Source organism: Fukomys damarensis, unplaced genomic scaffold (genome assembly GCF_012274545.1).
Source record: "Fukomys damarensis isolate Sample0158 unplaced genomic scaffold, DMR_v1.0_HiC HiC_scaffold_23, whole genome shotgun sequence".
In the NCBI taxonomy this organism is placed as follows: domain Eukaryota; kingdom Metazoa; phylum Chordata; class Mammalia; order Rodentia; family Bathyergidae; genus Fukomys; species Fukomys damarensis.
The window spans coordinates 60,025,141-60,038,022 of NW_022900935.1; the positions used below are offsets into that span (position 1 = coordinate 60,025,141).

Genomic DNA, 12,882 nt, shown 5'->3' on the forward strand with positions numbered 1-12,882 from the left:
AGAGAGGGAGACAGAGGGAGAGAGAGAGAGAACAAAGAAATGGGCAAGGAAAAAGAAGAGAGAGAGAAAAATGTAAATGGAAGGGAGATGTGAGGCCTTGAAGGAGGGGCCAGGGGCGCACATCCCCCTTCGAAGCAACATGCAGCAAAATTACCCCTCTGGGCTTATTTCTTAGACCCCACCAATGCCCACTCCCGTGTCTACACCGGCCTTTCCCCGATGCCCTTTTGGAGCCCACTCCTCCCTTCTGTCTCATCTTTGTCCCCAGAAATCCCCTCTTCACAGACAGCCTGGCCCTGATGTCATCTCCCTGTCTGCTGTGGGACAGTCTGCTGCTAGAGCAGATACAGCAAGGCTTCCTCATGAGCCGACTCACCGAGGTCAGGTCTGCCTGGGTACAGCCCTGGCCTAAGGACCTGGGGTAGCCTCTGCCGCTCTTCAAATCTGTTCTAACCTAACAATTATACTGAAAAGGACATTATTAACTAATTATTTTAAGGTGTGACTGACTGATGTCAACCTCATTGTAGGAGAGGCAAGCGCTTCACCTAAAAGAACAGATAATGCAGAATTTCAGATGTCTGTCATCCATCTGCAAGGGGGAAGGGCTTGTACCTCCATAAAGGCCAGCCCTGCCTCCCGGCTCCTTGCTTCCACCTTCCACGAGATGACCTTCTCTCCACATCCTCCCTTGCCAAGGCCTTTGATACCACTCTCGCCATCCATGACATCTCTCCTACCTCTGCAAGAGTGGAAAGAGAAGTGCTGGCACCCCTGGGATGAGGACTTCTGGCAGCCATGCAGACCTTGCTGCTCATTCTGGAAGGGGCGGGTGGCCAGCACACTGAACTTTAGAATGGAACGGTAGGATAAATTAAGCTCTGATCCTGAATTGGACCCCAATATTTTACCCTTTCATTTGGAAGGTTTCTCACCCCGACATTTTACATAAATAGTTCTCCTTAAACCCAATGTCGGGACAAATCTTGTCTTTCATTTCTCAGGTCCTTTGCTCAGATAACAGCTGCCTCACAACCAACAATTCTAGAACAATAAAGACACCAAAACTTGGATTCCTTACAGGCCACCCAAGTAGACTCTCACACAAAAGAGAACTCCCTTTTTTATTTTGTTCTTTGTTTTAAAAAGAGGGAAAGAAGAATGCTTAGCAAAGAGTAAAGAAAAAAAAAGACAAAGAGGGAGAAAGGGATGGAGGAGTAGCCAACAGCCCCTAGGCCTCAGTACTTACTACTTGTTTCTGTTTGAGGGGCTTGACACAGAAAGTCCCATCTGTGTGCTGGAACGAAAGGAGGACAGTTACGCGTGCCGGGAGGGGAGGGCAGGAGAGCACACCACACTCTTGTTACCTCCCTCAGTCACACACGATGTCGGGCATTCACAGGGCAGAATGATGGGATCCCGATATGGCCAGGATCTCACAATGGTCCAGCCTAACCCTTTCATTTTAGGAAGAGGAGACTGAGGCCTAAGGGGGTCAGGCAGCAAGGTGGGAGTAGAGCTGTACCCTGCTCAAGCACAGCCTCATATGCTGTTTGTTCAATACCACCCGGCCTCTCAAGCTGGACTATTCTGCTGTGTTCAGGCACCTAGCAAATGAGGGTGTCCTGCAGGAAAGAAAGGGCTAAGTGTACTGTAAAGCTACTTACCTTTTCAAAAGTACCCAGCAGCACATGGCAGTGGCCAAAATATTCTGAAAGAGACAGACGCACAAAGGTGAAGAAAGCCAACAACACTGGATGCTCTGCTCTCCCCCTTCCCCACACATCTGGCAAATAAGTCATGCTGGGCTGCCACCAGCAGGGGCGCACGCATAATCCACATCTGTCCAAGCCGCCGGGGACCGCAGGCACGAGGATGCAGACACTCCCCGCGGTCCACGAGCAGGCCTGGTGCTCTGGTGCCACAGCTTTTGCCAGGCATGTTCCCCAAAAGGGCAGGGTCCACGCAAGACAGAAACTGCTCCTACCATCTCCTTCATCGACCACAGCGTGCACCACCAGAGGGTAAACCTCTCGGTCCAGGTCAAAGCCAAGCTGCAGGGAAGAAAAGAGAAGACTGAACACGTGGAAATGGCACAGCAGTCCATCGAAAAGGAGGTCTCATCGCTGGCTGACCAACCTCACAACCATCGTGTAACAGAAGGCTGCCACTTTTTTTAAACTCTCATGGAATTAAAGGCTTCTCGGGCTGGGGATTTAGCTCAGTGGTTCCACTGCCTGCCTCGAAAGCGCAAGGTTCAGAGTTCGATCCCCGGTATTAAAAAATATATATATATTTTTAAAAAGTCCTATTAACTTGCAGCTTCTTTTCTTTGGGCATGGCTTTCTGGAAGTATCCTAGGTCAACACGCTACACTGGAATAGAAGAATTAACAAAGGCAGGGTACCCTGGATGCGAGTAAGCAGACTTGTAAAGGCGTGCGGCAGACACAAGACTAAATGGCCAACATGGCCTTGGAGCACTCGGCAGACGCGGCTCACCTCTTCTTCAGTCCACTCCGAGGGGTCCACCGTGTGGGAGGGCAGGCAAAACTGCTGGCACACCCCCCGCTTGTAGTGCACGGTCTCCGACTGCAGGCTGTCGTCTTTCGGAATATAGCTGTGGATAGTGTGGGAAGCGGGGCAGAAGGGGAATCTGTCAGTTTCTCCCATCTTGTGCCTGTTCCCATTTTCAGCTAGCTCTAGCATAAAAAAGATCTCCTTTCTAGTCTACTTCTTCTGTTCTTTCCTGGTGATGTTACTGACCTTATATGTTCAACCTACACACCCGCAGCTCAGCAGGTTCTTTAACAGTGTCTTCAGGACCTGAGGGATTATGCTACCATCTGCCACTGCACCGAGATGGCACAATTTGAAGGAACAAGATAAAATAGCGCTTCGTAAAAGAAAATCTAAATTCAGGAACCAGATCTCTTTGACTGTAAAAAGGAATGCCTTCCTTCATAGAAGACTGCATAAGGCACAGACCTTTCCTGTTTGGGAAGGCGCAGCTCACCTGGCAATTCCATTCTGGAACTCCTCAGTGGCCTGATAGTAGATGGTGATGGCTACCCGGGCATCTGTGTCAAAGGTGAACTCAACGTTGTAGTGAACTTTAGCTCGGCCGGCCTCTTCTCCAGCGCTCTTCACTTCCTCAGCACATCTAGAAAAGCACAAAAGAGGCAGCATATTAGGATTTTAAGACTTATCTTCTGGGCCAGGGGTTTAGCTCAGTGGTTCTACCACCTGCCTTGCAAGTGTAAGGTCCCGAGTTCGATCCCTGGTACCAAAAAATACAAAAAAGACTCATCTTCTGCTTTAAAAAAATTAATGCTACGGGAGCCACAATAAATCTTTCTTCCTTTTGAAAAACTAAACTGTGTGCTTCTCTCCATGGTCAGTAACATATGTTTACATCTTTATTTTGAATGACCACGGAGTACAGTCCTACCTTGGTATTCAACTATGAAACTCACTGAATTTGGTATTTGTCTCAGTTACTGGGACAAAAACCTTACACTCACAACTTAAAGGAGGAGAGGTTTATTTTGGTTCATGGTTACAGTTCACAGTTGGCTGGCATCTAGGCAGAAACAGCACTGCAGAGGTGCAGAGTGGAGGAACGCTGCTCACATCATAGCAGGTAAGGTGGTGAGAGAGAGGAGAGGAGCCCGGGAGCAGCATATGCCCTTCTAGGGCTTGCCTCAGTGACTGACTGTCAACCTCCTACCAGGAAGCCAGCTAAGTCACCCATGATTCAGCTTTCAAAAGTCTTGCCTATGAGCACATGGAGCCTCTGAGGGATGTTCTCAATCTAAACCATAAAAGAACTTGTCTTTTTTCTTTCTTTCTTTTTGAGACAGGGTCTCACTATGTAGTTGAGACTGATCTGGAACTCACTATGTAGCCCAGGCTGGTCTCAAACTCACAGCGATCCTTCTGCCTCAGCCTCCTGAGTGCTGGGATTACAGGCGTGCGCCACCACGTCCAGCAGTACTTGCTGTGTTTTCATGAAAAAATTTTGTCCTGATACTCAATGTTTGTTTGATATTCTATATGCAAGCTAGATCTTGTCAGATGTCGATTGCCTCATGATTGCTACCCCTTCTAGACAACTTGTTTGGTACTCTTTGTGCCTCCCAGAACCAATTAACAACAAGCACTGAGGCACTACTGGATTCCATTACCATTATTGTTGAACATTAGGTTATTTCTGATATTTCACAGTGCTATAATTAATATCCTCATGCATTTGCCAGGGCCTTTGTAAAAGTTTTTATTTTAATCAAGACTATTAATCACATAGCTTAAATAGTTTCCACGAGGCTTGTTAAAAACCAGCAGGCTTTAGATCCCAATGATGAATGTAACTGTACTGTATACCTAAAAAGTACCAATAAACTCAATGAAACAGAACAAAACAAAACAAAAAACAGTGGGCTTTACTCCTTCCCTTTCCTCCTCTCCAGAGGAAACCTCTCCTAGCTGAGCATTTTGGCATTTAACCACAATCCTGAGTAACACACTCAAGTTACTACTTTCTGACTTTCAGTTGTGGGCATTACCTATTGATTTCCTACTGCAGCATGAGGATTCGTCCCTTTCCTCTGCCCCATACAGGAGCCCCACCATCCCCACAGGGTAGCCATACCCTCGTTTTATAGCCCAGCACTTTAGCGTCTGTTCTGCTGGGATTATAAAAGCATTACATTCCGTTTTAGCCATGGAGAAACTTAACTTCTTTTCTTTCCCTGCCCAATTTTTCCTTAATGTTAGTGCGGATCTTGGCATTTTGGTTGTTTGATTTTATATATGCTCATCCGGAATTCCAACCCAAACTCTGCGGGCCATTTCCAACCCTGAAGTCGCTCTGATGCACCAGGTAGGTGGTCCATTCAGCTTGCCATCTTGAGGAGGTCCCTTTGGGAGCCCTCGGTCCTGCTCGTATTCGGACTGGGGGCCTCTGCACCTGGTGCACAGCCACCATCCAGGCCTCTCTCCATCCTCCTGGGGCTCCCTGTGCCTCTGTCTTGTTGAAGCTCACGTTTCCTGCCTGCATCTCCCGTCCTCCTTTCTTGGGTTACACTTTTGTTTTACCCTTTCATCTTCCCTTGCTTCATTAAAAAATGTGTTTGGGGGACAGATGTTTTGAGAGCTCACTTATACTTCACTCAGTTTGGCTGAACAAATAATTCCAGGTAATAAATACTTTTGAAAGGTGTCTGAAAGCTTCCCTGCTGTTTCTTTTGGCTCCCAGTGCTGCCAAGTGGGAAGCGGCTCCAGTCACTGACCCTGCTTCCTTTGAAGACTTCCGGAAGCCCGTCTTCACCATTGCTTGTGCCAGCAGCTGCTGGCCCTTTCTACTCAGAGGTGTGTGCCCTCCGGTTCTAAGAAAGGCTCTGAGATTATGTATCATTGACGACTGCCTTCCTTCTATGTCCTCTGTTTTTCTAGAACTGTCAGGTGGACGTCTGACATGAATCGATGCTGTCATTTGTATTTTTCCTTCTCTATTTCTATCACTGCCAATTCGCTCCACTTTCTAGCATATTTCAATTTTTCTTCCTGCTAGTCACGTGAAGTTTTCATTTGTAATGGTTTCTAAGCGTCCTTTTGCATTTTCCTAAGTACTTTGTGCCATTGCATCCGTGGAGTAAGTGGTATCTTTTTCTGTGTCTCCGAGGCTACTAATGATGGTTTCTTCTTCCTGCATAGCTTTGCCTCCAATTGATTTTCTCTTGGCTGTTCTGCCACTGTCTTTCATATTATAGCCATTCCTTAGATCTAAGAATCAGGGGTTGTCTGCTTATATTTAAGGAACCTAAAGCTGTTGATTAGAACTCTGAATGCAGAGAGGACTTGGGGATCCTGGGCTGACGGCTGACCTGGGTCCGTCGAGGAACCTCCCATGCCAGTCTCAGGTTTCCCACATATGCAGCTCTGATTCGCCGATATCCATCTTCTTGTCTCCCTAAAAGCCCTGGCTTCTGGGTTCTGGGAGCAGAGGGAGAAGGCAGGATGGAGGGCCAAAATGTGCATAATCCCCCCCTTTTTTTTGCTTCTGTGTCTAGCCCTCAGCTGTGCTGGGGCTAAGTCCTGAGGCGCTCTGTTGAGCTCCCCAGTGAGAGTCATCTTCCAGACTGGGCCAGAGGATGGGAAGGGCAGCTCTAAGTTACATGAGGGAGAAGACCTGACCACCTCTAAGGCAGACCCTCTGCCCATCTCCTTCATTCTAGCCCTCCACATTGACTTCCAGAGGCAGCTGGTTCTGCCAGGTCCTGAGTCTTGAGACAGCACACTACAAAGGGGGCAATTTTCAGCTTTTCCTTCTCTTGGCTCAGAGTTCTGATATCCTGGGTCTGTTAAGTTATTTGACTTTCACCATCTGTCTCCAGCTTCTAACATTTTGATGCTGTTATTCCTTTCCCATTCTTCTAATTCTTGTGATTCATGCCTTTCATAAACATTTTTTTAATTCAGTGGGCTCTGGAGAAGAAGAAAATGTTCATTCCTTTATCTTCACCTGGATTCTGAGAATCAGGATTTACTCTCTTCCAATGCTTTCGGAAAAATCTAGTAAGTGCCGGGGCGTAGCTCAGTGGTAAAGTGCTCACCCAGCCGGCACAAGGCCCTGGGTTTGACTCCACAAATAAATAAGCACACAAAACACAATGACACTTTTCACTATAGCATTTATTGAATACCAGGTACTCTCCCTTCTTTATCGGGCTCAGTTTTGACAACCACCATGAAAGGCAAGGCTGACGGTCACTTTACAGATGCGAAACCTGAAGCTTGGAAACTCATCCCACATAGAGCTGGGAAGCAAACTGGACTTCTGCTTCTCAGGCCAGTCCTCCCAGCACAGTGCAGCTGCTTCGCTTTATCCTAGGCCTGCAGCTGGGCTACCACCTCGAGGACGAGGCCCTCACAGGGGCTTAAGCACCTGTCTCCCTCAAATGTGCGAACAGCCCATACTGATGAGGGAAACCAAGTGGACAGGGTACTAGGCGGCTGGCAGGCCTCAGGCCGTGCCAGGCTCCGGCTGCAGTGGCTGTGGGACTCCCTAGGAGGAGTGGGCATGCGGTAGTGGACAAGGGCCTCCTCGACTCCCCTGTCCCCAGAGTTGACCCCAGGGGTGGAGAGAAGCACTGCAGCACAAGTAGTAGGAAAGTTTGAGGACAAATAAAATATAAAACGGAGGGAGGGAGAGACGGAGGGAGGGAATTACAGTAGTGGAAAGATTTGTAGTTACTTAGGGCTGGAGGAGGGGTGAGGAGGAAATGGCAGTGCCCAGTAAGGGGTATGGGGTTTCATTTGGGGGCAGTTAAAATGTTCTAAAATTCCTGACTTAAAACTCTGTGAATATACTAAAAATCACTGAAATGTACACTTTAAATGAGTACATTCTATGGTATATGAATACTACCTCAACAATCTGGTGTATTTAATTAGCAGCCAGGGATGCTGATGCACATCATAATCTCAGCTATTTGGGAGGCTGAGGCAGGAGGACAGGAAGTTTGAGGCCGGCCTGGGCAACTTAGCAAGACCTTGTCTCAAAACACAGAAATAAAATAAAAGGGCTGGGAATGTAGCTCAGTAGTAGAGCAACCCTGGGTTCAATCCTTAGCACCTGCCCCGATCAGAAAGACCTTCCAAATGTTAATAAGGCTGACCTCTAGTAAAAAATGGACTCTTAAGCATTTTCCTTGCCTATTCTGCAAATCTGGTTTGTTCTAACCAAGTTTGTCTCCCCAGGGAACTAGAGAGCCATGGTGGATACATTGGCATAGGGGACCGAGTCAGATTAAAAGTTACAGTATCTCAGGATGGCACAAACAAGGTGAATATGGATGACAATAACAAGGAGGATCAACCAACCAACCCAGGGAAGGATGGGTTCCTCAGAGAAAAGGCATGTGAAGTTAGGGACAAAAGGTAAACATAGGCAAGGCATGGTACTGTAGTCCCAGAACTCAGGAGGCTGAGGCAGGAGGATCACTGCGAGTTCAAGGCCAGCCTGGGCTACATAGTAAATTCAAGGCCGGCCTGAACCACATAGTGAGACCTTGACTCAAAAAAACAAAAAAAGAATTAAAAAAGTAAACATAAGCAATAAGAAGGATTTCATATTGGAAGTTTAAACACCTCATTATTACACTGGTTTCTGGGCCGTCTGCAAAATCCCCCTTTTCTCTCAATAATTCTTCCTTTCTTTAATCTGCAAAACAGGGATAACACCGACCCAAGTCTAGACAAATGAAAGTTCTTCCCACTGGTGCGTGAAACCTGAACGACTGGTGCAGAGTCTGAATCTAAACCGGCACAGTGCCTCGGCAGCACCCACAGCTGACACCCTCAAGGCCTAGGCAGCAGAACTTGGGCCTGGCAGAAGCTGCTCTTTGAGACCACGCCCTGCCCTGCAAGGAGGAGGGCATCTGGGACCGGGCCCAAGCCCTGGACCCCCGGGAACTTACTTGACGAGTCTCAGCGTGTCCTTGCGGATGTTGATCAGGCTTCTCAGTGTCTTCACAGGCTCTTGGGGAGGCGGGGCGGCATAAGGAAACTGCCAGAAACAAAGCAGGAGAAGGTAGTATGTTTGTAAAGGCCTGCATTAGTCCCTCTAGGGGATATGGCTTTGCAGTTGACAAGGAACAGTGGGAAGGACCCACTCTCCTAACTCAATGAGAGACTGAGATTCTTACATACTGATCCAATTGACTCAAGGTCACAGCTAGTGGGTAATCCAGGATTCAATTTGGCATCAAAAGAGCTAGATTTATCTGCTTTTTCCATTACATTAAGCTTATTTGGGTCAGTGTTCAAAATTTGGAGAACTAATCAAAAACTCCTACTGACGTTCCAAATACCAGACACACTGTGGCTGAGTTAATCACAAAAGGCTTTTCCATCTGACCTTAGATGACAGGGAGCCAGACCTGCAAGCTCTTTCCTTCAGGGAAGCCACACGGTATCCTAGGAATCCTGGGATTGCAACTAAAAGAGGACCCTATCATGTGTATGGAGGTGAGGCTTACACACAGTGAAGAAACAATTTTCTCTGCAGCTGATCATATAAAGCAACGTTCTTTCATATGCAAGCCAAGCATTATCCAGGGGTCATCAGAGGTTTGTCATCATTTATCGTATACTTCCTCTTTCCCCACCTGGACTTTGGATTTAGAGTTCTGAGTTGGTAACAGAAAGGAGATGCAGCTCAGTGGTAGAGTATTTGCTTAATTCATACAAGGACCTGAGTTTAGTCCCACGGAAGGGGGTAGGGTGGAGGAGCTAGAGAAGCAGTACAAAATGTCAGCCTGGCATGGGGTGCAAGCCTGTAATCCCAGAACTCAGGAGGCTGCAGCAGGAGGATCACAAGTCTGGACCTAACTTGGTCAATTTAGTGATACCTTGTCTCAGAATAAATAAAATAAAAATGAGTAAGAAAAAAAGGCTAGGATATAGCTAGTGCAACGACAATAGGCTCAATTGCTGGTATAGCTAAAAAAGAAAAAAAAAAGTTACCAAAATTTCTTTCAGTAGATACAGAGTGATATAAAGTGTTCCTGGTATTATCATGTCATTTGGGCAACACAATTTTTTATACATACAGTCATGCATCACCTAGCCATGTGAATGTGTTCCAAGAAATTCACTGTGAGGCAATTCTGTCACTGTGGGAACAGCACAGAGTATACTTCCAGAAGCGAAGAAGACTAGGGTGTCACAGTGACATGGAACCATGGATGTGTATGTGGTTTGTTCTTGATTAAAACATCCCCACGCAGCACACGACTATGACTGGCCTTGGAGCTGTGCAAACTGGGCTTTTTCTAGCTCAAGACAATTCTGCCTAGGGCTGGGGATTTAGCTCAGTGGTTCCAGCGCCTGCCTCGCAAGCACAAGGACCTGAGTTTGATCCCCGGTACCAAAAAAAAAAAACCAACTACAAAAAACAGACAATTCTACCTCCATACTCTGGTATCCAAAAACAGGACTCCCAATTATGACTTCACATATGTCAACTGAGCGGTTGTTTCATTTGGGAAACAGAATTTCAACACGGTCTGTGTGACTTGGTGCACCCAGTGTGACTGTCGATAATCCCCATGTATGGATGCGATTCTGGAGAAAGCACATGCTATCCGAATTATCTGCATCTAGAGCCTCGCTTTGTGGACGTTAGATAGCATGTCTCTACTTTTCCGCTGACATATTAAACACATATTCTTTTAAAATTGATAGTTGCCTTTTCTAATGTCAAAGCATTACACGCTCAAGCAGAAAACCTGAAAACGTAAATTTCCACCCCTCAGTGATACTAAACTTAACCCTGCAGAACAAGTTTCTGCAGAAGCAGCCCCTCCACCTCTCTCTGCATCTGCTATTGTTTCATCCTGTACATCCTACTCTGCAATCTTTTCCACCTAGCAAGACACTGTAAACATTTCTAAAGCCTACAATTGTGATACCACGCAGAGCTAACTGTCTAGTTTATTTGATTATTATTATTTTTTGGCACCAGGGATCAAACTCAGGGCCTTGCGCTGGTGAAGTAGGCGGCGGAACCACTGAGCTGAATCCCTGACCCATTACGGCCTACTTTATTTACTCAAGGCTGTATTATTCAGTGTTTCCTGCCAGTTTTATTTATTTACTTGCTGATAGCCTTTGCGGTGACTGTCCTTGTCTCTACATACTGCATGCTTGTTTATTTCCTTGGGATAAATTCTTACAAGTGGAATTACCAGATCAAAGAGTAAGCATATTCGCAAGACTTTTGAAACATTTTGCCAAACTGTTCAACACAAAGCTGACTCCAACGCAGCTCTCCTCCGAGCAGTGCGCAGGAGGCTTTGATACAAGAAAAGGGAGATTCTGGTCCAGGCCCCATCTGTGGCCCATTTCTGCACCGCTTGCTTCCTAGCCTGACAGACTAAAGGAATTTAAAACTATTTTAAAATAAGCTTAAGCAAAAAGTAATTAGGCAGGAAAATCCGACACAAATGCTAGTCTATTCTAAAGCCAAAATAAATGACTTTGGGATTAAAATTTTTTTCTGGAGTAGCAAAGTTAATCACTTCATTTGTGCAGGTATTCAGGAGTTATCCATAACTTCTACCCGAGTTAGGGGCAAATGGTTTCTTTCCCTTATTCTTAACCTTTTTTCCTCCTTCCCCCCCAAAAAAAGAAAAGCAAAAGGAAAGAAAAAACATCAGTGCTGTCCATCTTCCACTTTGAACATTCACTCGTGATAACTATGACACGAGCATACGTAATTCCAGGAAAGGGCTCAATGGGGCCAAGTGTGAATAACCCTGCTTTACACATTAGGTTCCCCTACCAGAAAAGGAAACCACTGAACATGTCTTCAGGAGAACCTCACCTTGTCTGCTCTCTGGGTGGCCTTTCATTTACACATCAGCAGCCACATAGGCTACTAGGGCACGGTGTAAGGCAGATGACAAGGGTATTCAAATAATGCCAACATCAGAGAGAGAGAGAGAGAGAGAGAGAGAGAGAGAGAGAGAGAATGATACAGAGAAAGGGTAAAAATGAAGAAAGTGACCACTTCTGAAGTTACTGAATGGCTTCCTGAAGTATGCAGTACTTGATTTGGGATCTTGAAGGAAAAATGGAACTTGTAAATTCAGAGATGACAGAGAAGATAGATGAAATAGAAGGATCAGAGAACTGAAGAAAACATTTGTCTGCCTTTTTAGCCCACTATTACTCTTAGCTTCTTTTTTATTTTATTTTTGGTTTTTTGAGACAGGGTCTCACTATGTAGTTGAGACTGACCTGAAACTCACTATGTAGCCCAGGCTGGTCTCAAACTCACAGCGATCCTCCTGCCTCAGCCTCCACGTGCTGGAATCACAGGTGTGTAAGTTGAGACTCCTGAAACTCACTATGTAGCCCAGGCTGGTCTCAAACTCACAGCGATCCTCCTGCCTCAGCCTCCACGTGCTGGAATCACAGGTGTGTGCCACCTTAGCTTCTTGGCATCTTCCTTTAAAAAATTACGAGAGCTAGGGTGTAGCTTGGTGGTAAAGGGTTTGTCCAGCACATGCAAAGCCCTGGGTTAAATCCTTAGCACCACAAAAATAAAGCAATAATATATATATATTTTTTGTACTGAGTGCTTACTATGTGTCAGACACCATGCTAAATGATCTTTGGGAAAACCCTGTGAGGTAGATATAGTTGTTCCAATTTTTGCCAGTAAGAAAACTGAAGTAGAAAAGGGACTGAACAACTTTCCCGGAATCCCTGGTTTAGGGAGCAGAGCTGAGGTCTGAACACATTCTCCCTCTGTCCAGCTCCCTGAGATGCTCCTGGATGTGGCTTTTTAACCAGGAGATAAGCTCTGCGTGGATTAAGCCACTGATTATTAAAACATCTGAAAACACATATTTATTTACTTTCTCACGTTAACAAAATCAAAACATTGTGAATCCAGGAATGGTGGCACACACCTGTATCCCCAGCACTCTGGAGAGCGAAGGCAGGAGGATCCCAAGTTTGAGCCCAGCCTGGGCAATTAGTGAGACTCCGTTTCAAAATAAAAAAAATACATATTGGACAGGAAGTATAGCTCAGTATGAAGGCCCTTGGTTTAATCTGAAGTGTTGAAAAACAAAACAAAACATTAAAAATAGTATTAAGCTTTTTTGCTTATCTACAACATCTCCTTCATGGGCTGGGGATTTAGCTCATTGGTTCTGCAGCCTGCCTCGCAAGTACAAGGTCCCAAGTTCCATCCCCAGTGCCAAAAAAAAAAGATACAATATCTCCTTCATTTATGTGCCATTACTGTGTTGTATTTAAGACAGAAATATCTTATTTCAATTTAAAATGAGAATTTTCATTCAAGTAT

The 12,882-nt window shown here is 45.8% G+C and overlaps 1 protein-coding gene across 1 annotated transcript in view; it reads right to left on the reverse strand.

Moving 5' to 3' along the window:
* The window catches only part of Rnf157 (ring finger protein 157), a gene marked incomplete at its 5' end in the record, with an annotated part of 66,237 nt that overhangs the window by 18,275 nt on the left and 35,080 nt on the right, over positions 1-12,882 (reverse strand). Inside the window, 6 exons of the mRNA XM_010618442.2 lie at positions 1,250-1,297; positions 1,668-1,711; positions 1,988-2,054; positions 2,502-2,619; positions 3,016-3,162; positions 8,480-8,568. Of these exons, the coding sequence (XP_010616744.2) occupies positions 1,250-1,297; positions 1,668-1,711; positions 1,988-2,054; positions 2,502-2,619; positions 3,016-3,162; positions 8,480-8,568 (513 nt within the window). The remainder of the gene's footprint in view (positions 1-1,249; positions 1,298-1,667; positions 1,712-1,987; positions 2,055-2,501; positions 2,620-3,015; positions 3,163-8,479; positions 8,569-12,882) is intronic.